Source organism: Drosophila innubila, chromosome X (assembly GCF_004354385.1).
Source record: "Drosophila innubila isolate TH190305 chromosome X, UK_Dinn_1.0, whole genome shotgun sequence".
Lineage (NCBI taxonomy): Eukaryota > Metazoa > Arthropoda > Insecta > Diptera > Drosophilidae > Drosophila > Drosophila innubila.
The window spans coordinates 14,287,252-14,313,764 of record NC_047626.1 but is presented as its reverse complement, the minus strand read 5'-3'; the positions used below and the strand labels follow the sequence as shown (position 1 = coordinate 14,313,764).

Genomic DNA, 26,513 nt, shown 5'->3' with positions numbered 1-26,513 from the left:
GTTAGCGTAAAATAATTAAATTGTCAGTGGCAACCCCGGAGCTGAGGTAGAGAGAAAGTGGCAGACAGGCTTACGAGTGCCAGGCCCAGACCATTAGAGTTGGCTAAGAAACCCTTTGCCACACAACACCCCTCGTCCTACCTCTATACCTCCCTTCCCCTCCCCTGGGGCGCCATCAAAATAAATGCCTGTCATTAAACAAATTGTCGCAATAAATCTGCACATTTTAAAGTCAGTGAAAAGTAAAAGCCAGCAAAATGGTAAAATGTTAAAATGGCTAAAAACAAAAACAAGAGTGTGTAGAGCGAAAAGGAGTTGAATGTGTGAGTGAATGAGTGAGTGTTTTGGTTTGAAACATTAGCGTTCCACTGAGCACTTTAATTAACTAACAATTCCGAAATGCTGCAAATATTTTTCTCATGTAGAAAAACTCGATAAAAATTCAAAAATGTTCCCTCAATAATTGGGTAAATTTTTGTTAGTTTTATGGATGTTTGATTTCTACAGCGCTTTTTCTTGTCCCCTTCATCTGTGGCTGCTTCTTTTTTTCTTTCTTTGTGACGGCCACATTTACTATAAACAAAGGGAAACAAAGCAAAACACAATCAAGTTGACAAAAGGGCGCTGGACAAACAGCAAAAGCAATTAGAAAATGGCGGCCAAGTTAATTAAGCGCCATAAAAACGACATTTTCTGCCAGCCTCCTCCTCCTCTCCTTTCTCTCCGCCCATCATCCTATTCTTTGACATCTTATTCTTATTCTGATGCTTATTGTTGTGGTTGTTGTTGCGCTTTAAGCAGAATGTTGCTGCCTCAATCTCAATAGATAGAAATCAGCATCAGCAACGCTAAGAAAGGCATAAAAAAAACACAGACACACACATACACACACACGCACACTAGCATACACACACACACACATACACACAGCATAAATTAAAATACATAAACCATGCAAACGGTTAAAAAACAAGGCCAAGGCAGCGCGACAGTGTGCGAGCGAAAGACAGAGACAGAGATGGAGACAGAGATGGAGACAGAGATGGAGATGGAGATGGAGAACTGAAGAAGTGGCAGCTTGGGCACATACATCACCCAGGCGTGGAGCTGGGCGGCGATAAGATGGCATTACAATAAAAAATAAGTTGTTCGGGCATAAAGCAAAACCAACAAGGGCCAAAGACAACGGCAACTTACAGTGAAACAAATATATACACAGAAGGAGAAAGAGAAAGAAAAAGAGAGAGAGAGAGAGAGAGAGAGAGAGAGAGAGAGAGAGAGAGTGAGAGTAAGCAAGGAAAAGGAAAGCAGCAGAGGAAGCAGGAGAAGTAGTTGAAGTTGGCAACAAATTTATGAGCAAATTAATTGAGATTGGAAACGCAGAAAGAAAGCTAAGAAGCAACAACAAAAAAATGGAACACGAACTGAGGCTAGAAACGAGCAAAGAGTGAGGAAGTAAGAGAGAAGGGAGAGAGGACACATGGAGGACATGGATACGCAATGCCAGGCGACAGTTCTGCGTCCGCTTGTTAGTGGCCAATGTTTGAGGACGTTGAGGCGACTCACAAAGGAAAGGGCACAAAAGGAAACCAAGGAGAAGAGGAAGCAGGAGCAGGAGGAGACAGAGTCTAAGTGTGTGCGTGTAGTTTGAGTTACCAACTTAATTGAGAGACAAGTCAATAAACAGGAAGCGAGTGCCGAGCTAAAAGTCAAAGCAACTAAAAGAAACATGCAGGGAATGCGAAGAAACCAAAAAAAAAAAATACAGAGAGAGAAAAAGCCTGGCAAATACTTGTAAATGTGAATGTGAATTGCATGTGTGTGTGTGTAGCTGCATCAACCTTAGCGACTTGTTAAGTGCACTAACAAAAAAGTTTCCTATAAAAAGTGAAAAAATTCGATTTAATAATCGTTATTGATTTTCCAATCGGGAATATATAAAATTATGCATTAAAATAATTTTTATAGGGAATTTATTGGATATAATAATGCAACTTACGTTGTAACTCATCTATTTCTCTATATCTTTCCACTCTTCTTCATATCTTTGTACTTGCATTTAAGATTAAAGTTTCCAAAAGTAGATTCCATTTTAAAATGGTTGCTTTTTAAATTGTGAATCAATTAATTAATAAAAGTCTATGGTCTAAATATATGTAACTCCATACTTAACTTCAACAATCAATGTCTAAATAGTTAACCTTCCACCAACATCATTTTTTTTTTTTTTATCTTTCTTTAAACCCTTATATCTATTTCGTGTTATATGTTTTTAAGAGTGGGTCAACTTGAATGGAGTAAAAAAAAATGCACCAAGCGGTTCAAAAATTCGTAATCTACAAGGAATTCTAAGAAGAATTGCCCAAGAAACCATGGGTCTCAAATCAATATGGAGCTTTCACTTTTTAAGGAGAAGTTATACATGTTATTGATTTGGGTACTTGTTTGCTAGGTGGAACTTAGCCCAAATAAAAAATAAATAAAACCCCAGAAAGAGCCCGATTTATGATGAGTCTCAAAATAAATATTATTTGGATCGGGCAGGTAGAATGGCAGTAATAACTTAGTTTTAATATAATTAAATAAATGCAAGCTCCTAAAAGCACACAGTAGTTTTAATATTGTTGGAATAAACTTTTGCATACAGAAAGTTGTCCATATAAAATACACTTAGAACTTCTCCTTAAAAAGTGAAAGCTCGATATTGATTTGAGACCCATGGTTTCTTGGGCAATTCTTCTAAGAATTCATTGTAGATTACAAATTTTATAACCGCATTGTCGCAAAATAATATTGACCCACTCTAATATCTATATTTCTAATTATCTTAAGATGTTTGTCTCGATCTTCTTCTATAACAATCTCTTTTCTAATTTTTTTAGCTTAAATTAAATTGCTGGGTACTTAAGCAGTCGTTGCCAATGTGAGCTAGATATTTCCCTAGCCAAATGGTGGACGGGACTCAGTTCAGTTCGCTTTGTCCGGCCTGCATCGCTGGGCTTCCTGTCCAGGCCTGTCCCTGTGCCCGGCACGGACTCATCCTGTTCCATGACTTTCTGAGGCGACCACATAAAAAATAGCCCATCAGCTAGCGAGAGGGTGAAGCGAGAGAGAGAGGAATAGAAAGGGAAAGAATGTTAGAGAGAGAGAGGGAGAGGAGCAGCTTCACAGCGGCAACTCTGGCTGCACAATAAACAAATAAACCCATAAATCTTTGCCACTAAAGTAATGCGCGCTGCTTGCCCAGTGGCCAAAGGAGGGCGGAAGGGGAAGCGGAGAAGGAGATGGAGATGGATAAAGCAGGGGGGGAGTAACAGGACTACGAGACTAGTAACAGGACTTGATCGTTGCTGCAAACAAACAAATCCCGTTGTCTACATAGCGACTGTCATGCATGGCAATTTCTTCTTTCAGTTGTTGTTGCTGTTGTTCTTGTTGTTGTTGTTGTTGTTGCTGTTGTTGTTGTTGTGGCTTTGCGTGCTGCTGCAATTTGTGGTGTCGCTTGTTTGCTTCTGCCGCCTCCACTTGATCCATTATCCTTAACAGCAGCGCGGCAAGGAGAGGTGGCAAGGGAAGGGTGTGGCAAGACTATAGAAACTGCCGCTGTCGATTGTTGTTGTTGTTGCTGTTGCTGTTGCTGTTGTTGTTGTCATTAAAATTCAAGGCATACAAAGTCATTAAATTATACGCGACATCTTTTGTGAGCGCGCGGAGTAGCTAAGCATGGCAGGCAGAGAGAGGGAGAAGAGGATAGAGGATAGAGTGAGGGAGAAAGCAAGTAGAGGGATGAGGCAAGCGAAAGTGTTGGGCGGTCTTAGACAGATTGCTGTTATTGTTGTTGTTGTTGCTGCTGCTGTTGTAATGTGGCTGTGAGCTGATTTCGCAACGCCGACAGCGACGTCAGCGCTGGCAGCGGCGCAGCGTCGTGATGCGATTAAGCAATCAGCCAAATTGGCAGCAACGCCAACTTGAAAGGAAATTACACGGCAGCAGCAAGGCAGGGGGAAAGCAGGGAATGTGTGAGACTATGTGTGTGTGTGTGTCTGTGTGTGTGTGCGTGCGTGTGTGTGTTGGTGTTTGTGTCTTAGCTACGTGTAGATAGAGATAACGCTGCTGAAGATGTTTGCCATGTGACGTCAGGCGACAAACAAACACACAAAGTCAACTAACATTATAAAGTCATAAGCAGCACATTCCCACATAAAGAGAAAGAGAGCGAAGTAGTATGAGAAAGAGAGAGAGAGAAAGAGTATTTGTCTTGAGACAACTGCAGCGACAGCAAATGCAGTGACAAGCACAAAGAAAGGTCAAGGGTAAATCATACATATTTATATCGATAAGCAAAGATAACAACAACAAGAATAACATTTGCAATTAGCTTAAGAGCCCAGTTAGTAAAAGGAATGAGAACGTAAACAGCGTTGTGCTTATTGCAGAAATGCTTATTGTAGACAGTTTTTGAGAACAGCACATTCCCTGAAAATTGAAGAATAAACAAAGCATAAAATAACAAATATACACAGAGCAAAAAAATATATTTATATAATGTTTTTTGATTTTCCGGATAAAAAAATTGACTATTTTCTCACTGCCCTGAGTGACAAAAAAAAATTGATTAAAATTCGTTGTGGTAAAAAAACAGATATTTCAAAATAAATTATATTTTATTTTAATTGTTAATGTTAAATTAAACTAAAGTTTTTTTTTTTGTCCAAAGTTGATCAGTAGGGGAGTAGAAAGCCCACTTTAATCTTGATTAAATTTATTTGATATCTTGCAAACTTCATTTTTAAATATTAAAAATTTTGAGCGTTTTGAAACACTTTACGCAACCTAAATAAATTATCATAATTATCTAGCTCGTTATCTAAATTAGTTAGAGTGAAAGATAGTAAAGACCGACTACAGAATTGATCATGTTAAATAACAAACTATTTCACAATTTAAATATCGAAAGATTATTATTTCAGTTATTTCGAACACAATTTAGTACGAAATTTTTCTCTCAGTATATGTAATACAATGTATAAGGGTTTTTTGATGTCTTCTGAGGAAATTTTTAAGTTATTTCTGCTCTCTGTATATGTAATACAATGTATAACGGTTTTTTGTTGTCTTCTGAGGAAATTTTTAAGTTATTTCTCTCTCTGTATATGTAACACAATGTATAACGATTTTTTGTTGTCTTCTGGGGAAATTTTCAAGTTATTTCTTCATATTATGAGAGTTATGTCCATTTGCATTTTCAGTCCAAGTGTTTGGGAATTTAAATAGCTTTGGCTGAAGAATTTAGAATTTTTATACTTTGATGCATTTTATCGATTAAAGTAGAGGAGCACAGTTGGGTCTTGACTTGCGACAAGTGGATCAATTTGTTTAGGTTATTGTTTTAGATAGGGTCTAGTTCGCACATGGGACCCTATGAAGTCATATCAAGTCGTAAAATAAGAAAGGAAAAAAAAAATGAAACGAAAGCGTTTTAGACGAAGTTTTTGCAGTTGCAATAGAAGAAGAAATATGGGGTGGGACGGAAGAGGGGGGCACCATGGGGATACCACTCGAAAACCCAATGCCATAGAAAGCATCTTCTGTTGAGCAAACACACAGAACGATAAACAGTGGTTCGTTTAGTTAAATCAAATTGCAAAAATAATAGATAAATATACTAATAATGAAATCTGCAAATTTTAAAATGCACCTCACAGAAAAATATTCTAGCTTTCAGAGTTCAATATTTGCTATTAAAAAATATATGTAATGTGTTTAGTATATAGTTTGTTTTCTCAATAAAGATTTAAAAGCTAAAAATTCCATCTCAAAAATTAACAGTTTTTACAAAATTATCAAGTTTATTTGTAGCATAGAATTGAATTTCAAATTATATTTATAGTAAAAGCGACTTAGGTTATATCCATAGCTAAGTTTTCAAAAATAAATTAATTAATTAAAACAATATTAATATAAATATTAATGTAGTTTCAACAAGCTTTGCCGAACTTAAAATAGGAAGCATGTTTTAGAAACTATAACTTATTATCTTTCAAATTGCATTTAACCCTTAACCCCTTCTTATCAGGCCCATTTTAATTTTGGTCACGTGAGTCTGGTGATTAAGCCACTGTGCGATGTTTGTTGCGGCAAACGCTTGAGAACAACAGCAACAACAAGAGAGAAAGAGAGAGGGTGACAGAAGGGGAGTGTAGGTATAGAGGGGGTAGGGGTTAAGGGTGAAGGGACACTGCGCAACACGCCAAGACAAATTATGCTGTTGATAAGCGCGACAATGGCGGAAGCAGCTGAACAGTGGCATGAATTGGTAAGGAGATTGGGAAAGGGATTGGTAAGCCAGGATGGACGGAGAGGGGGGCGGGGGGTATTGTAACTGATGCTGACACGCGCGCAACTGGCTGCTCTTTATAACTGTTACTCTAACTGTGTGTGTGTGAGCCACGTCTACTTTGTGGAAAGCCAACGACCCGGCCCGCCATTGCATTGAGATTACTTGTTAAAGGTTATTTAACCCATTAAAAAAAGAGATGAGCTCTCACACACACACACACACACACACACACAAAAGGCAAGCGCTGCAAATTGCGCACAAGGATTAAGATGACAAGGATAACAATAACAATAACAAAGTGAGGGAGAGAGAGAGAAAGAATGAATGGGCGAGAGAGAGGGCTGACCAACATTTTGTTGATTGTGTTGTAAATGCTGCGAGTTGCCAAAAACTTATTATTAGAAAAAATCGTATATGCCTGGCCAAGTTAAAGGACGTTCAAGGATCTCGAGAAGGCGAGCAAAAGGAAAAGCATGAGCTGAAACAGGAATAGGAATAGGAATGGGAGTAGGACCAACTTCAGCAATATAAAAGACATCGCCTATCAAGCGGAGCATCTAAAGCAAGCAAAGATCGTGGGAAGAGGAAGGCGACGGGTAAGGGGAAGGGGAAGTGGAAGGGGCAAGAGAAAAGGGCCTCGATAGAAAATCTGTTGCAAAACTTTCGAGCTCTAAAAAATTATTAATAATGCAAAGGCATCAACAGCAGCGAGCTAAGATGTTTGTGTGTACCATGGGACGTCGAAGGGATTCACAGACAGAAACCTTAAAATCGTTAAAAAAAAAAAAGAAATGTTTAGAGAGCTGTAAGGGAGCTAATAACAGTTATGTGGGCGATTGCATTTTATTATGAATTCCACCAAAATATAATAATAGAAGTATTTTTTGCAACAGCAAAGGGATTGAAAACGAAAGTTGGAAAAGAGAAAAAGAGTAAAAGTGGGGAAGAGGGGCTACAATTTCAACTTAAAAGCCAATTACCACTTGAGGCATATTATATGAGAAAGCTAAAAATTAAAATAAGCTTCCCTCTAGTGTGATCTTTGAATTAAACCATTTATTAATATTTTATTACATTGATATGATAGGTAAATACTGTCATAATATAGTTTAAATAAATATATTTATGACAACAAATTTAACTACAAGTCACAACTACATTTAATAAATGCAACGACCTATTGGGAAAACTAAATATAATTAAATTTTAAAATCAAAGAGAAAAATAAAAAGATCACCAAATTTAATGGTAATAATTTTAGTACATCGGTATATAAATTGAGAAAAAATAAATTAGTGCTAAATGATATGATATAGTAGGTATATATAAGACTAATTTAACTTGTCAGCATTAAATTTTAAATATAAATAATATTCGATAGTAAAATTCCCAAAAATAGGTTCATTCATCAATGAAAATGAAAAAAATGCAAATGAAAGCTTTCAGATAGGCCATATTTTGCATAAAAAACGTTGCGAGAATTGTTGCCAAATGTACAGTTAGGCCTATACCTAAGCTCCGCTGTTGAAGTGCCACTTTTAATCGCAATAAATCCATGTGACGTCCATTGTAGGACAGCCACAACAACTTCAAAGTCGTGCGTTCCATTCACAAAGATAAAAGCACCGACTCCCACCACTTCCCCCTCCTCCCCACCCCACTGGTTGAGGACAGCGATAAGACGATAGGCGATGCAGTCGAGGACACCGACCAGTGTCAGGAAAAGCAACATGCAAATGAATCTTAACTCGAACGCGGCTTTAAGCGGGTGCGATTCGATGAGTCTCCGCCCTCGCTCTATATCTCTATCTCTATCTCCCTTTCTCGCTTTGTCTCCTTCTCCCTGTGTCTCCTGGCCTGACTGTTGGCCCACAAAAAGAGCGCGCGAGTTTTAAATTTATGCAACAGGCTTTTGGCCCATTTGTAAATTATGCGCTGTCATAAAGCAACACAACGGGGCTACCGACTGCCGGCAACCAAGCAGAGATCCAACAACAACAGCAACAACAACAACGATAACAACACTAACAACGACAATGTCCAAACGGTTCGATAGCGACGGCTACGCGACGAAAAATTATCGAGCCTGACTGCGCGGCGAAAGCGTGAGATGGTGAAAAAGCATGAGCCTGGGCAATGGAAAGGGCAGCAGCGGGGCTGGGGGGTGGTGGGGGATAGCTGCCAGGGCTGCAGCACGTACGGGCATATAATTTTTGCCAAATCAGAATATTTATGCGTCTAGCCGCACCAGTCGAGACACCAGGATAAAAGGGAGACAGGGAATGGAGTGCGAGAATCAGCGCATAAAAAAATTACAGTACGCTTGAAAAAACGCGACAAAAACACGCAATGGATATGACTTTTATACAAAGACCGGTTCCGTGGACACGGACAGTGCAAAACAGAGGATTCAAGAGCATTCAGCAGGACATCGCACTGGTGCTCGATGGTACGGTGGGACGGTGGTACGGTGGTACGATGGGACGGTAGAACGGCTGCTGTTCATTGAAACGTATTTGCACTTCAACCAGCACTGAAAACACTGCACACGCATTCCCAAAAACGCAACACTGTAATTTCTACTTATTTGTTTAACAAATGTGCCAACTGAAGTGCGTTTATTTCCCAATATATAGTAATTGAAAAAGTTATGATTTGTTGAGTTAAATTTTACTTTTTCTAAAGAAATTGGAAGAGATTTTGAACTAGAATTTATACTTAAAGTGGCTTAGAAACATACATTGAATTAAAAAAAAATAAAAACGAATAAACAAATGTATAAACATGTATGTATATAATGTATAAACAGTAGAAAACATTCGCTGTATGTATAGTTAAAAATAAAAAGGAAAATAAATCTAAATTAAAATCACTTTCAACAAAAATGTTTAAAATAAAAATTTGTAATTCTTGAGTTTATAAACATTTTTTTAGATCCACATCCAGCATCACAAAAAATATGACTTCAATATCTGCAATTGTTTGCTAAAAATTTGCAGTTGTTGCTCTCATTTCATTGTATAAAAATATGAGAAAGGAAATGCAGAAAAGGCGATTTTTGTGTTTTCTAAGAATTTGTTACATTTTGAGTTGTAACACTATTGTGACAATAATGAATAAAAATAATGATTAAGGGCAATTTGTTTGCAAAAATATATGTATAGACAGCTAATAGAGAATTTATTTTGCTAAAATTGATGTGAAATCAATTGTTGGAATGTTTCTTTGAACTCGCTTAAAAAACAAGAGCAAAAATTGAAATAAAAATAAAAAAGGAGGAAGCATCGGCACCATTTTTGTCACCCGCTTGCGAGTTCAATAAAAAGACAACTTTGCTTGGCGGTTGGAAAAATGCGAATGGTGTCGAGTGGTGCGCAAAAAGGCGGGGTGGGTGGGGCTGTTTGGGAGGCGTGGAGTGTCGCTTGCTCAACGAGTGGCAACAATTTAAAAAAATAAATTACAAATAAAAAGTGATGTTGTTATTGTTGTGGTTGTTGTTTTTGGTTGTTTTTGTTGGGCTGCAAACGTTTTTGGCACTTTTGGTTTGTGGCCAATTTTGAGCATCGCAGCATGCGAATGGGGGCGTGGTCAAGGGTCTGCCACTGCCACAGTCGCGTTGCAAACATGTGGCAATTTCTGCGGTTGCAAAAGTTAAAAACTTTGAACACGCCGCACCGTTAATAGCAGCCAACCATGCAAGTATAGTATTTAGTATATCCCTGTTTTAATTTTTTTTTTTTTGCCTTTAACTCTCTCTTCTTCTGATGTGATATGCAAATATTTTACTTTTATTTTTGCATTTATTTACTTCTTATTTCTTTTGCTTTGTGCTTTGTGCTTGCGTGCGCGCACTTTGATTTATATTTAATTCAATTTTTATTGTGCTTAAAAAATTGATAAATTATTGCATAACAAACGGCGCTGGCGGGTTATGGGTCGCTTTCATAAATTGGCAGACGCCTCGCTGCGTTTGACAGCCGCCAATGCAAATTGTGGCTATGGGCGACCCGGATCTGGACGAGCAGGAGCAGCAGGACGAGTGCCATTCGACTGTGGCTGACCAACCGCCCCCCCTCTCCCTGTCGACCCCACAAAGGTCTGGCCACAGTCCGTGCCTACGTGTCCCTGATGGCCACAAGATGTTGACAATGACACTGAACGTGGCACGATGCTTGGCGCCGCTGTTGATAGTCAGCCAGGACACTGGACAGTTCACATACGAATACCCACATACAAACATACGCAAGCCAAAGACGTGAGACATATCCGCAATGTGTGTGTGTGTGTGTGTGTGGGTCAAATGACGCGCGCGTGATATGACAACATCCGGTAAATAGGATTAGTTATACTCGTAGTACAGTCAGAATGCTTGAACAACTTTCCTCGAGCAACAGATGCGTCCGCCCAGCTGAAAAGTATGCAATGAAAAGTGTGAAACTTGTAGACAAAGTGCGTGCCAGCCAGAGATGAGCGCGTGAGTGAGTCGGCGAATGTCCTTCAGCTGTTTGTGCACACAGAGTGCGAGAAATGTCAAAATGTTTTTGCAAACACTTCATTTCCAGCTTCGTTTGACAGTTTTATAGCAGTGTTGCATACCTTCAGTATGTCAAAAATATCTTCTTGCAGAGTTGTCAGCTGCGTTAAAGTGTTTGTTCATATAACCAATTCGATTTATTTGTCTTTAATTAAACATAGTTTTGTTCAAACATGCATTAAAAAAAATAATAATAATTGCTATCTTTTTACGATACTTATTTGTTGTTTAAAATATGTCCCAAAATAATTGATTCAGTTGTTGTAAATAAAAGCTCCTTTACTTAAATCCCTTTCTAATTTCGCTCTTCTCTGGGAATTATATCAGCTAAGTGTTAATCTCAGAAGATTCTTGGAATAGAATCTAACTGGTTAAATAACTGTAAACTAATTGATTTATTAAAAAAATAATAATATAGCAACTAATATATATAATGATGCAGGATCACTCCTAAAACATTATGGAGCTTAATAAAATTTATGTTTTTACTTTGCCCATTTGTTTTATGGTATGTAAAAATTATAATTTTTTTAAATTTTAATTCAATTCCTCGAAATTTTTAAACCAGGGGGGGATACGCCAGGGCTAACAGAGTTCACCGAACTCTTTCAGTTCTTTTGACAAAATGGCAGCTACATACAAAATTTGCTTTTTAAACACAGTCATTTATACTATTAATGCAAAATTCAAAAATTATAGAGTTCAATTAAATATTTATATATGTATTATTACACAAATAATTGCTTTATTAAATGTAAAGGTTTGTTCTACAAATGTCCGAAAACTGATATCTTTGACACTTTTCAAAAGCACTTGTCATTAAAATCTCTAGAGATTTGATAATCAATTAAATATTTACTGTAATGTACACGTACTATTTAAAAAAATAGCAAACTCCTACCACTGTTCAGCACTGCTCACGTGACCATCGCCAGTGTTGGAAAGCATGTTTTAAAGGGACGCTCATAATTAGATTATCATTGCAATGCTTTCCGTTTCAACGTGATGTTTGTTCGCCCAACTTTCACATTTTTGCTTTCTTTTTTTCATTCTCTTTTATTCATATATAATTTTTCAATTTTTTTATCACGTGCCCATCTTCAGGCATAGAAGCAAGGCCAGCTCTCAACTTATACACACACACACATACATACAAGAAGTGTGTGTGTGGGTGTATTTTCTGCTACTGTTTGCATAACCAAGTTGAGCTGCTTGAACGCCAAGTGTTGGACTTTTCCATTCATTACGTAATGTAGCGCGGGTTTTATGTCTTGGCCAGAAAGGGCAGGAGTGAGACCACAAAATGGCAACACTCCGGCTACATTTGCTGAAGCGGCAAGTCAGGGGAGCTGGGAAGTTGATGCTGATGCTGCCGCCATGGCATTTAAGTCACGTAGCCATGTTGAGTAATGCGACACGTTGCCATTGATGGCCCGTTGACGATGAAGTGCAAGTTGCAAATAGAAATGAAAATAGAAATAGAAATAGAAACAGATATAGAAATAGAAATAGAATTGAAAACGCGTCATAGTCTGTTGGCTGCTGGCTGCTGGCGGTCGACTGTGTGGCATGCCCCCATCCCCATTCCGCTCTCTCTCTCCCTCTCTCTTTGTCTTTTTTTGTGCCCGTTGCCATTGTGACAAGTACGCTAAAGTCAAGTGGCAGCCACGTGGTTGCCACTGTTACCGGCTCCACTTGCAACATTTACTGACTTTTGACATCCTCCATCTCCATGCTCTACTCCCCTACTACCACCCCTCCCCCTTCCACCACTACTACTTTTCACCCACTTGCCACCATTTATTTACATTTGATTTTGCGCATTGATTAGCGACGCCAGCTGCCAACAGCAGCCACAAAGTTTGCATATTTATTATGCACTCAATGCTCAAACATTGCGGCCGCTGCGGTCTCATTACCAACTTAAAACTTGGCTAAAAGCAGCCGACCACCAGCTGAAAAATGAACTAACAATTCTAACGATGGCGTCAGGTGTCGATGTCACCGTCATTGTTCTTATTGTTGTTGCTTTCGCTGTTGTTGTTGCTGTTGCTGTTGATTGTGAATTTTGCTGCTGTTGCTGTTGCTGCTGCTTCTGTTGTCGGCAGCAATGCCAGTTGCCGTTGCCAGTTGCCGTTGCAGTCAAGTTTTGCATCAATAACTTGGCATTTTTATTGCATTCACAGTACTGGCGGCACGGTGGGGCACGGTGTGCCATTGTGGGGCATGTGGCACAATGCAGAGTCAACGTCAGAGCAACGGCAACACATGCGACACAAGTGCATGCTGCACATTCAAGTGGCTGCTCTAATCAACAGGCTTGCAGGCGCTAACTTGCCAATTTTACCATCCCCCCCACCCCTCTCCCCACTCATCACCTCATCCTCACTTTAACTTCAATGTTCCCTTTTTGACAGCAACGTTCGCTACGAGTTCGTTTACTATTAAATGTGTTTTGACTACCTTAAAGGCGAAGGGCACAGTTCTCTCATTCTCTTAGTCTGTCTCTCTCTCTCTCACTTTCTCGAGAAATTCATAATTTATCTCTTTATATATCTACCTTATACATATATGTCTATTGTCTGCACATATCTTGTTTTCTTATTCGTCAGAACTCAGCTTCCATCTCGGTGTCTTTCTCTACCTTTTTCTTTATGATATTCTTTAAATTAATATAAATCTATTAAGTCTATTTTAATGCCTTCCCATCTATTTTGACCTTGAGCTTTGTCTTGGACCCTTTCATTCTCTATTACTATTTTGAATAGTTTCCCTACAAGTCTTCACACTTAGACTCTCTGCCCATCTTTTCATCTCTCTATACTATATGTGCCTATATTTACATATGTATTTATTTTTCTCCTCCTACACCTTCTTTCTCCGGTTCCCTCTCACTCTCCTTCCCTCACTTTCTATCTTGCGCTTTCTTTCTCTGTCTATCTCTCTTTCTTAAGTTTTCACTCTTAATATGTGTTGAATTTTTATATCTCAGTTTTAACCTGAAACACATTTAGAGAAGCCACTGTAGCCTAACACTATCGAATAAGTTTCCCTTTCTATCCCTCTCCTTTTCTCTCTTTTTTACTAATATTGAACTTTATTTAAGTCAATTGTAATGATACTGTTACGTAACGATTATAATTTTTTTTTAAGATATATATTATAATACAAAATTATTGATCTGGATATAAAACTTTTGATATACATATAAAATTTTTTCATTTCAAAATCAAAGAATATGTTATCTACAATTTTAATTTAAAATTTTTATAATTATATTCAAAATTAAATGTTATCTTTAAAAACTGAGTGCATATCCCAAAAACAATTTATCAATAGCTTTTTGGAGATATCCCCTTTCATTCGATACTTTTTTTTAAGTATTGATTTGTTTTAAACTCACAACTCTACGATTTGCGATCCTTTGGAAGACTGAAGTGTATTCAATTGGTCTTCTTTGTGAACTCTATTCCATTCAGAGAATTGGAATAATTGTCATCGACTCAGGCTGGCAGTTTGGTTGTTTGGGCTTATCAGGCGACTGTCAGCCGTTTCTGAGTTTAGCCTCAAGATGCTGCAGGCAACGAGATCATGGAAAGCTCCTCTTGCAATGTGTGTGTGTGTGTGTGCAAAATGCTTAAATGGTTGGTCAAGAACAATGCACACAGCTAATCTGTTTAATTAAATTGTTTTGGCACTTGGTGCTCATACAAATTGCTCGCTTCTGGGCGTCATTTACGAGATACGAATGAGGAGAATAAGGAGTGTTCAATTTGTAGACACGTAAAAATCTTATCGTAAACAAAGATAAAGCTACAGACACAAAACGAAAGATAGAGGCAGAGAGAGAAAGATAGAGAGAGAGAGAGAGAGAGAGAGAGAGAGAGAGAGAGAGAGAGAAATAGATAGTATAGCCACGCCCAGCGATAAGCCATGCACGTCGTCGACATTCTCGCATTTGTCGTCATCAGCTTCAGCTTTCAGCTTTCAGCTTCGACTTCAGCACACGTACAGCATATAAATAACATTTCGATTTGCCGTATGACAAACCGAGCCAAATGCCACAAATTATGCAAGTCAAGCTAAACCACTAACAACCCACCGAGCCACTCTTCCCACTCAAACATAAAAGGAATGTAAATCGAGGCACTTGGCATTGCGTATACGACGCGTGCGCCTTGAAACCTTCTCAGCATAGTTTTAAATGCCGCTTTTTGCGACTCCGCTTGTGGTTCGCCTTGTGAGCCTTTTTGAATTCAACTTGAAGTGGCCCATTAGCATTTGCCAGCATGAGCTAATAACAGTTACCGTAAGTAGCAGCTACTAACTCCAGTTGTAGTTGAAGTTGTTCTTGTTGCTGCAATTGTTGGCAATGCCTTAAGCTTCAATTATGTTGAGCTCCCCCAAAAAAGCACTTCAACTGCGGCTTACAACCACAAAGAGATCAAACAAAAATAAATAAAGACATAATTATAATTATATATACAAGACTCTATATTAGCATTATTATTAGACTTAATCAACTTCAAATGAAAGTCATCAGTTCAGATGATTTTCATCTACAAAATTATGCAATCTGTTGACAAATTAACATAAAGTATTATTAAATAATCTAAATACAAATAGATTTCAATACTGATTTCAATGATCAATTTAAATGAATTGAGTCTTTTTGATGGGTATCATAGAGTTCACTGAGTAGCATATGTTGTCATCATCCACAAGTATCTCATATCTCGTATATAACTAACTTTTCTCTAGCAGACAAAGGATTTACATAGTTTATATAGTTTTAAATATAGATTTCCATTACCTTGACGCAACTGGAACAAGCTCTTAAACTGCTTGCAAAATGTGTTTCATAGTTTAATGCTGCAACGGAAAGTGGGGCAAGGAGTGGCAGGAGTGGCAGAAGTGGAAGCAAGTGAATGTGGAGGGACATAGATTCTCAGGGCCAGGGCCAGTGGCACGGTGGCTATCAACTATAGTCGAGGAAATTACTTTTAACATTTCGAATGCTGCCTGCCAGTTTCAGAGGTTTGGTGAAGGGGAAACAAGAAGACGGAGACTGCCAGCTCAAAGTATATATTTATATATACATATTTAAAAAAAAAAAACGAGCAGTCGGAACAGAGGGAAACAGGTCAGAAGGACGAAACCGGAGGCACGAGGCTCCAACAGCAAATGAAAAACAGGAAAATTATTTGATTTTTATGCATTTCACTTAAGCAACAAAAAAAAAGGGCACACGAGACATCAGTGGCAGCGGGTTAAAGGGTGAGGACGCAACGAGGACAACGTGAAATAACTCGTAAGATGCAAGTGAAGTCTGGAGACCGGAGTCTCGAGTCTCGAGTCTGGAGCTGAGAGGGTGAACTCTGGGCGCCCGGTTGTCTGGCAAGTTGCTTGCATTATAGATGAAGTTCCGAGTTTCGTGCGAGAAATAAAGCAAATAAATGCAATCAGGAATAATAATTCGAGCAGCAGTCAAATAATTTGATTTCTTACCTCCCCGCCCACCCTTCGACCCATAACGTTCAGCAACTCGCGACGCATAAACAACATTTACTGAATTAAACCAATACTTGTCAAGCCCGTCTGACAGTGCAGACGAGGGGAGAGGGGAGAGGGGATTAAGGTGGACACATACGTCGCCATTGCTTGGTTCGTAAATAAATTTAAAGCCTATCTTTTAACGCCCCCTGAAATGGCACGATACGGCAACTAAACACGCAAAGTGTGTACGAGTTCTCGTATACCCTGCAAATCGCTCTGGCTGAGAGTGTGCACAACACATGGTCAGAGTGGCAGAAAATTGAATCTTAACTTGTACACTAAAAGAAAAGACTAACTTCTAAAATGAAGAACATTCATCTTACATATTTTCTTCTTAAAATAAGAACATATTGAGACCATATTACTAATTTTAAGAATATTAATCTAAATAATCAAAGATCAAGATAGAAGTAGTAGACGCCGGCTCGAATCCCACTCCGTTACAAATTAAAATAACTCTTATAAAAATATTAACACAACATAAAATCTATATGAATAAAAAATAAAAAATAAAATTAAAAAAATCATTTTTTTATTTCTTGATTTTAATTTTAAAAGCATTTATTCTTAAAACAAGAACTTGGTCTTATTTGAAATGTTCGTAAAACCAAGACGTGTTTTCTTAATTCAAGAATTTTATATTCTCGATCCATTTTTTAGACCAAAATTCTTAGTTTTGAGACCGAAATCTTGATTTTAGAACATTTTTTTTAGCAGTGTACATTTAAAACATTCAAATTGTGCAGATAACAAATTGTCTAATAATTTCTTCTAACTTCTGAAAACCCAGAACTTGTTTTTCATAAAATTGTCATTGGATGAGCTACATACATATGTGTAAGCTTAATTTTGATGCAACTTATAAATAACTTTAATCTTTTTGATAACTTATCTTTGCTGTATTTCTTTTAAAATATTAAAGAAGAAAGTATTCAGCATGATTTCGATTGATCTTTAGTAGATTTACTATTAAATTGTGATTGATTAATCCTTAAGCGATTTTTTGGTAAAATATTATTCCATGAATTCAAGACTGCTCAGTAAATAATTATTTAAATAACTGTTATTTATTTGATTATAATCAGAATTGCATTTTAAAAGCCTTCACATGCTTTCAAAGCTCTTCAGTGTAGCGTACCTCATAAAATGATCATATGCATAATATTTTCTGTTGTCTTTGCTGTTGCTATTGAGGTAAATGTATTCCCAAAAATGTAACATAATCAAACGATGAGTGACAATTACTTAACTTTAATTTATAGATGGATCTGTAATATAGCCAACGTTGCCCATGAGGGCTTAGGGTATTTAAATGCAAAAACTTTTTGGCTTATGCCGCAGCCCAATAGATTCCAAGCTGCAAGTCTTCTGTTCAGAACTCGACTCTCGACTCGGCTGGCAAAACTTAATTATGCATGGTTAACACGAAAACTCAATAAATTTTCAAATAAATTCACAAGAAAACGTCCACCTGTATGCGTTGCTGTGTGTGTGTGTGTGTGCGTTGGTGTGTGTGTGTGTGTGTGGTATATGTAAATTTTATTTGCCAAAGGATTTTTCATGAAGTTTCCTCGACTTCGGCCTCAGTCGTCGCTGCTGCCACTGCTGTTGCATTTAGATTTATTTGCGACGTGTGTGTTATGTAAAACCTATTAGAGCGCCACCCATCCAGATCCAGACCCATTCCCCTTTTCCCTCTTCTTCTTCCGCATTCCCTTTCGCTCCCCTTTCCCTTGGGGGGGCAACTGGCTCTAGGCTCTGACTGTGACTCACGTGTGCCCACTGACTGCCATTCAATTTGCAACTGGCTCTCAACTGTTGCACAAGAGCTGCTGCCACAAAATGTGGCAAGGCAGAGTCAGAGTCGGAGTCGGAGTCGAAAGCCTGGCCAACAGCAGCGGCCACCTGGCAACTAATCGCCTGTTGAAATGGCTCGCACAGCCGCCAAAGTAAGGTAAATTTATTGAGTTCTCATATTGAGCAACGTTATAAAAATAATGCAGTAAACAAAGCCCAAGCACAATCAACAACAACAACTGGAACTAAACTAAGTCATGGAATTGAAACTAAAGTTGAAATTGGAGTCGAATCTTCACTACCCTGCTTTTCGAGTTGAACTATAGATTGATTTATAGGCAGTTTATAGCAGTTTATCATCAGGAATATAAATTAATTTTAATGCAGACTATTTATATTTATTTATATATAATTTATTTTTGTAAGCATAATATATAGCAGACTTTGTCTAGTTAAATATAATAATATATTGCAAGTTCGACTGATTCAACAATTAAATTGCTGACATATTTCTTAATAAATACAAAAGTAACAAAAGTAAAACAAACTTTGAAAGCAGACATAAAATAGATTAAACTAAAATAATAAACTTAAATGTACATAGATTTAATTATATAATTATTACATAATCTGGGGAGTATGTTTAATTTATTATGATTTTAACTAACTTTGCATATTCATATAAATATAAGCAATTAAAATTTTAATTTAAAAAGAGCGGATCTAATTTCTAAGACAGTAAGTGTTGAATTTTGGGAAATTTTATGCTATTATGTTATTGTGTTATTTTATGTTCATTATTTTCAAATTCTCCCTGCAGGTGATATCAATGTCGTGGTCGATCCTGCAACGGCTTAGAGTCCTGGATACGACACTGATACGAGAAACAGAATATATGTATGTGAATACACCTACACACACAAACAGCGGGGAAGGGGAGCACCCCACAGGGTAGGTATAGGACTTAAAATACTTTGCAAAAAGTAGCAGAAGCAAAAAGTGAAATGAAGCCGAAAGGCAAATAGAGCATAAATTACGCAAATCCAACACGACAACTTTCCAGCACAGACGCCGACGCCGACGTCGACGGCAACGCCAACGCCAACTGCAGCAGCGGCAGAGACGCCTCAACACTGCCGGACACCTCAAGTGTGCTTATGTGCCCGCATGTGTGTGTTTGTGAGTGTGTATGTGTGTGAGCTTAACACACATACCCATGTACAGTGAGAGTCAGAGAGACAACAAATAAGTTAAGTCAAAGTCAAAAGGCAGACAAACATTGCGTGTGCGAGAATGAGATGGAGAAGAGCATAACCCGATTCTATCACTGTCGCACGGTGGCCGACTGTCGGTGCAGCAAGAGTGTAGCATGCAATCAGGCGCCAAATGCTCAAATGTCTCATTGTTGCATGCAACACGGCGCTTGGACGGTAACGGTGACGATGTCGGGGCAATGAAAAATAAAGTAAAATGAACAGCAGCAACAGCAACATAAATGTTAAAGCAAGTAAATAAACATTGTGTGCCATTATCAGACACTGCCAGCAACAACAACAATAGCACGAACAACAGCAACAGCAAAAGCAACAGCAACTACAACAATCAGCACACTAGGCAACATAATTTGCAGTTGCAACTGAGAACTTTTCAATGACTTGAAGCTGAAAAAGCTGACAGTTCAGAGTGTGCAACAACAATGCTGCACAGTGTCGCACAATCATTAAGCACGTGCCAAATACTCTATATAAACAGAAATATGAAAATTAAAAATTTAAATAATATAAATATTTAAATATATTTTTAATAAACAAAAAATGTTATGACATTATATAAGTACACAAAGTGACGGGTTTTCAATGTCTCCTTAAATTTAATTAAAGAGATATTTTTTTTATTTTACATGAATTTTAATGCATTTTCCGTCAAAATATTTCTAATATCTTTATCAAACTCCTAAAATAGGCATTGAAAAACCAGCCCTATGGCTTACATTCTCAATGTTGAAGTCTTTAAAAACAGATCTTTCGACTATATTTTCCAAGCAAATTATGAGAATTTATTCTTAGTATTGAGTTAAGTTAATTTACTTTAAAAAAAAGGAGAGAATGAATAAAATCACAAAATGCATTTTTGTTGTAATATTTCAAAAAAGGAACTCAGATTCATAAGTTTGAAGTCACTTCATAAAAGAACTTTAAAATAAACTTAAATAAAAATATTCATATGAAAATATAAAAAAAAAAAATTTTTAATTTAAATTCACAGCTTAAAATGTTTAATCGCATTTTGTAGGAATATAACAGTTTAAAAGTGCGAGCGACCCGAAAATGAAATTATGGACAAAATATATAAGCTTATCTATTGTATATTAGTTAATAAAATTAATAATAATAATTGACATTCTTGAAAATAATCTATTAATTTTTTTTAATTTAACGTCAACAAATTTTTAAAGATAAACAGTTAAAATAAAATATAAATAATAGTAATCGAACAAAAAAGGAAAAGAGAAATAAAATAATAAAAGCTTAAAATGCACTGTGCATCGTTGGCTGCTGCCGGCAACAGCAATGTCCAATGCCTGGCATACAGTCCGGATATGCCGGCGAACCTGATACCGTATGTGTGTGTATGTGTGAGTGTGTGTGTGTGTGTGTGTGTGTGCTCAGCTGCATGGTTGAACAGTCAATGGCGGTGCAGCCGAAAGGCCGGAAGTGCAGCCGAGCAACGGCATTGCAAGTGTGTCATGTGAGTATGTATGCGTGTGTGTGTGAGTGTGTGAGTGTGCTTGTGTGTGTGAGTGTAGCACGAGTTGGGGGCAAAAACGAAAAAAACACAAGATGACATAAAAATTGTACAAACTGAACATGATTTGTGCTGCCCACACACACACACACACACACACACACACACACACACACACACACACACACACACACACACACACACACACACACACACACACACACATTACACACATTAGACGCCTACGGCTAGCCAATCGTTTTTTCTCTTTCTCTTTTTCGAAGCAAATCAAATAAATCGCCTGCATTGACGCTTGAATGATTAGGAGACAAAATGACACAAGTGACAGCAATTCTCATTTATGTTTCCCTCAACTTCTGTCCCTGACACTCTCTCGCCTTCTCTGTCTATGCACTTTGTCTATTACTCTTTGACATAGTTAAGAGTTCAATGGCCCTCGCGGCAGGTGCAGTTGACGCCATTTTGTTATGGCATCTTGAAAATATAATGAACTAATTGAAACCAACGAAAGGTTATGGCCAATATCAATTTCACAATAAAAAGGAATAATGTTGTAATTTTCTGTGTTAATTAAAAACGCATTTTGAACATAACGAAAAATTGATGCAGCTCGTTTGAAAGTTGCAAGCCTTCAAATCAAAACAATTGAAGAAAAAGAAAACAAGAGAGCATTTTAGAATTCAGTAGACGATTTAAATAGAGAATTTACTGCAATGTCTGCCAAGTTATTCAAAGTTAATAAACTCAAAATTGTAATCCGTATTCAAGTTTTTGTTATTATTCAGTTGATACAGTTTTTAAAACATTATATTTAATAAAATTTACCTTTGAGTCAGATAACGAAAATATGAAAAGTTTAACTTTGTCTTTAAGGACTTGATCGATAATAATACGGGTCAAACACAACATTATCTAAAAGAGCTTTAGTTTACAGAACTTAGTTTTTCTTATACCTGTAGATAACCAGGGAAAACTTACAAAAAAAAATACTTTAAAAAGCCTGTGATATATTTTAATTTAAAGCACAAAATTCGATAAGCCTTTTGTTTTTATAATTTTGACAAATGTACATTTTCTTCGAGATTGATAATATTTAGTTGAAGGTCATGTTTATTTAAAACAAATGTTGTCCATAAATAGGGGGTTTCCACTAAAATATACACATACATATGAGTATAGTTTACCTTAATCGGTGAAAGTTTCGTTTTATTGCTAATAAATTTCAGCACGACAGCATTAAGGTTATTAGGACAGCAGAACTTGGCCCGATTGCCAAAGGTGTTTAGCCCAATGCGCACTTTTCCTTTTGCCTTAATTCGGTTTGAGTTGAGTTCGAGACGGAGACGGAGACAGAGACGGAGACGGAGTTGGGGAGCCCAATTAGAGCCAAGTCAAAGTCACGTGAAATGTTGCCATTGATTATGATGAGCCCGCGCACTGTTGGCGGCCTAATGCCAAACACTTTGGGCCTAATGTGTTGACGCTGGTACCTCCTACTTCTACATATGTTCGCCAAGGATGTGTGGTAGAGGGTACACTGAAAAAAAAGACCAACTTTTAAAATCAAGAACATTCAACTTAAATAGTTTGTTTTTAAAATAAGATTATTTTAAGACCAAATTACTAAAACTAAGATTATTAATCTAAAAATTCTTAAAATCTTAATATAAGAATAAAAATCTTAAATTGTTAGGAATGTATAAATATGTACTAGTAGTAGTAGTAGTTCGAATCCCACTCGTAACAAATTAAAATAACATTTATTAAATTACTAAAACAGAATAAAATGTAAATAAATCAATATTTAAATATAAATAATATTCTAAAAAATAATTTTTATTTATTTTATTTTTTGATTTTAATTTTAAGAACATTTATTCGTAAAATAAGAACTTGGTCTTATTTCAAATGTTCTTAACATCAAGATGTGTTCTCTTAATTTAATTTTATGTTCTCGACGCATTTTTTAGACCAAAAATCTTAGTTCTGAGACCAAAATCTTAATTTTAGAACATTTTTTTTATCAGTGCAGATGAGGAGATAAGGAGATGAGGAGATGAGGAGATGTGAAGGCTGTGGACTCACCAGGGATATTGGCCAGTTGGTTGACTAGTTGGCCAATGCTGTTGTTGGCCACATTGTTGGCAATATTAGTGCCAGGCCAACGGTGCACAAATTGCCAACTGAAGGAAGAATGGGTGTGGGGAAAGGACCTGCAGTAGCCAGGACCAATTTTGAGTGCTGGCCACCGCTTTGGCCAATGTAATTAATACCAACATAATTATATTTGGATAACACAAACGTAATCAAGATTAATTGAGTAACAGCAGGTAGTTTGCATAATTAGAACCCAGCAGACAGTCGGCACAGCACTCTCTCTCTATCTCTCTCACTCTCGCTTGATTCCAGACATCAAGCAATAGCCCATAAGCCTCTCTTGTCTCGTCTCGTCTCGTCTCGTTGACTGCCGACTGTCGTCGCCCCGTTTTAGCCATGGCCAAAAACATAATTTCCAATTTCAAATGCCAGTCTCTTTCTTTCTCTCTCTCTCTCTATCTGTTCCAATCTCTCTCTCTGTTTGAAAGTTTCCCTCTAGCAATTGCCTTGACTGGGAGTCTCCGTCAGCCTGTGGAGTTTTAGGCTTTGGCCATAGCCATCAACATCATTATGAGCGGCTTGAACTTCATTATCTACTTTATAGCATAGCTCTGCTCACTTTGTGTTACCTCATTTGATTACAAAAGTGTGTACTGCATTTGACCATGGCCAGGGTCATTGTTCCCCTTATTATTGACGTGGTTGCTTTTGCAGCTTTTGTATGCTTTGACTCTGCTTTGACTCATGTTGCTTGGACACCAATTAGAAGCTGCATCCAGCAGCTATATGAGACAGACAAATGACTATGCCAGTCAACCACCAAATGGACTCCGACCACAGACGACAGATGAAGATTCGAATAAGAATTTTTTACTGTGTATAGCAAAGGAATTCATTTACAACGTAACACGCAAAAAAAGTTTCTCCTAAATATACATACATCAAATTCTTCAATTTAAATAACAAAAAATACACAGGTGCAACAGCATCTTTCCGAAAAAAAAGGAACAATTTCAGTGTACAGTACAGGAGATAACAGAGCATATGGAAGTTTATTAGACCCTGAATTTCAAAAATTAAATGGGTCTATTAAGTTCATCGAATATTGCAATATTGATTCCTGAATAACTTCCGTGTTTAATATTTTTTTTTATTATTATATTTAACAAAACTAAATAATAATAGGTTTAATTTCAATGTAAAAAAAAGGAAAAGTAGGGAAAAACATTTGGTAGTTCTATTAATTATCCGATGGTGGAATGACGAGCTGGTCGGGTGCAATCTTCTCGGGAAGATACTCCACAACAGGCTGTCGCCCATAGAGATCAAAGTTATAGCTGAGATAATCGAAAACATATAGATCTTCGGGCGGTACATAATGAAAGGCCACCGGATATTCGGCGAGGCAATCCATGCACTGCGAAAGTTAAGAAATATATAAGTTGCAAAAATCAAGCAAACAAAAAAAAATATAAGTATCTTACGGCACGTGGATTATAATAGGCGTATGTAAAGAGCCAGAAATCCATGCCAGTGTAATGTGAGATTAGCTGGCCGAATGGTGCCATTGGAAAGAAGCGATAACGCAGTTTCAAATCGCGTGAATCGCCGGCGGTAACGCCCGAACGAAAGAGGCAGGCACCCGCCTCCACATCCTCGGGGGAATCGTCCTGTTGCCGGCACTTGCTGCTGTCGTTTAAGCCATGTACAAACAAACGCAATGCTTCACGGCTGAGCACGTATCCACTGCCCCCCGACATGTATGACTGCCAGAGAGAGAGACACAGAGAGAAAGAGAGAGAGAGAGTGGAAGAATGATGGTTATAGAGCCTATAATAATTTCAATTGTGAAATTGACTCTTGACTTACCGCATTCTTTTGGTTCGTGTTAAGCATCTTAAAGTTGAAGCCAAAATATATGGGCATATCCGGGGAGTAAGGATAGAGCAAATGCCGCAGATTCTCTACAAAAACATAACTGAGAGAAAAAAAATAAAAGTGGCATTGAAACTTACATAAAGAGAAAACATATTTATAGCTACATTTTTCTTAATTCTATTAATAATGATAAGATCTTAAGTGCAAGCTCTCACATTCAAAGATTCTGTTCTTCTCAAATTTGATTTACTTAAATTTGAGATCCATTGTGATTAATATGACAGGAAAATTCTAAGGAAATTTTACCGGAACCGGAACCGGTACCAGAACCATGCATCTAAATTAACCGTTTCACATTTAGCACAAGGCCCAAAACCAAAATAAATTCTATTTGTACCGAAACGGCTTCGGTAACTGTTTGTATGTTTGACTTCAAAATACTGATATGATTTGGGCTAAAATAAAATAATTGGGTATAAAAATGTTAAAAATATGTTAATTTGTAAACAAAAATTCCTTAATTTAAGAATATTGATTAGTTTCTCGGTCAACGGTTCCGGTTCCAGTTCCGGTTCCAGTTCCGGTTCCGGTTTTAATCCCTGACTTTAACTTATTGATATTGTTAGAGCAATAGAACGCTCTATAAAGTTGGCTAAGAATAGTTGCTATTGAAAAGTAGCATACTGATTCGCTCACTGGTTTAAAGAGCACATTACTAGTTCACCTACGTATCATCGTCAGCCTTCATGAACCAATCGGCCTCGTCCAGTTTATTTTCGTAAATATATGTGAACGCCTCCTTTGTCTTGCCCCAAAGTAGTTCATACTTATCTGGCTTGGATAGGATAATGGTTTCTAGCTCTTCATCCGGCTCCGAGGTCATAAAGTAGATCTTGTTACACCGCTTGCCCCACGTGCGCTGTATGTGCACCGCTCGAGATTTGTGATATTTAGGGGTGGTTAGGACCCAGCAGAGGACACGCACCTCTTTCTCCAGCTTCAATGCGAGCTGTTCGCTAGAGACCCGATTGTCCTGGCCACCATTAACTGCTAATGTGGTCAGAATCATCACATCCCAGTAGGCGTAAAGTACAATCAACACCGAGCCACAGAACAACACCATTAATAGCAATTGACGCCTCGAGAACCGATAGACACTCGGCCTGGAGCCGGCGAGGAACACATGAAGATCATCCCGTTTCTTGGTCACGGCCACCAGATGCTCCTGTCGCTGCTCTTCTAATGTGATTTTGAGCTCGGACATTTTGACACTAGCCGAGAATTGGCAGTGATTTCAAGTTGGAACCGTCGATTGCCTATGAAATCTGATAGTGTCGTTGCCAGCTGATGTAGTACGTTATCTGGAACATGTTTGTCGTTTTTAAGAAACACAACTGATGAGTACAGAGATGATAAGTACGTACCCGGTCAAGAAACAAGCCAGAAACTGATAAAAGCCTCTGTAGTGGCAGCATATCTGTGAATTCATAATCAACACGTCGACAACTAAATACTCTTGCTAATGGCAAGCCATTCAGTTCTTGT

General features: G+C 37.6%; 1 protein-coding gene across 1 annotated transcript; it reads right to left on the bottom strand.

Moving 5' to 3' along the window:
* Positions 1 to 24,264: 24,264 nt before the first annotated feature.
* On the bottom strand, positions 24,265 to 26,232 carry LOC117786740 (glycoprotein-N-acetylgalactosamine 3-beta-galactosyltransferase 1). The gene is made up of 4 exons (XM_034625103.1): positions 25,697 to 26,232; positions 24,960 to 25,068; positions 24,575 to 24,856; positions 24,265 to 24,507 (listed from the first exon to the last, which is right to left on the bottom strand). The coding sequence occupies exons 1-4, from the start codon at positions 26,230 to 26,232 to the stop codon at positions 24,331 to 24,333; spliced, it is 1,104 nt and encodes a 367-aa protein (XP_034480994.1). The 3' UTR covers positions 24,265 to 24,330.
* Between the last annotated feature and the right edge of the window lie 281 nt (positions 26,233 to 26,513).

Excerpts from the sequence above, each read along its gene's own strand:
- LOC117786740 (XM_034625103.1), bottom strand. The coding sequence starts at position 26,232 with ATGTCCGAGCTCAAAATCACATTAGAAGAGCAGCGACAGGAGCATCTG. Across the intron at positions 25,069-25,696 it reads ATGAAGGCTGACGATGATAC|TTATGTTTTTGTAGAGAATC; the intron begins GTAGGTGAACTA and ends TTTTTCTCTCAG. Across the intron at positions 24,508-24,574 it reads CCTATTATAATCCACGTGCC|TGCATGGATTGCCTCGCCGA; the intron begins GTAAGATACTTA and ends TAACTTTCGCAG.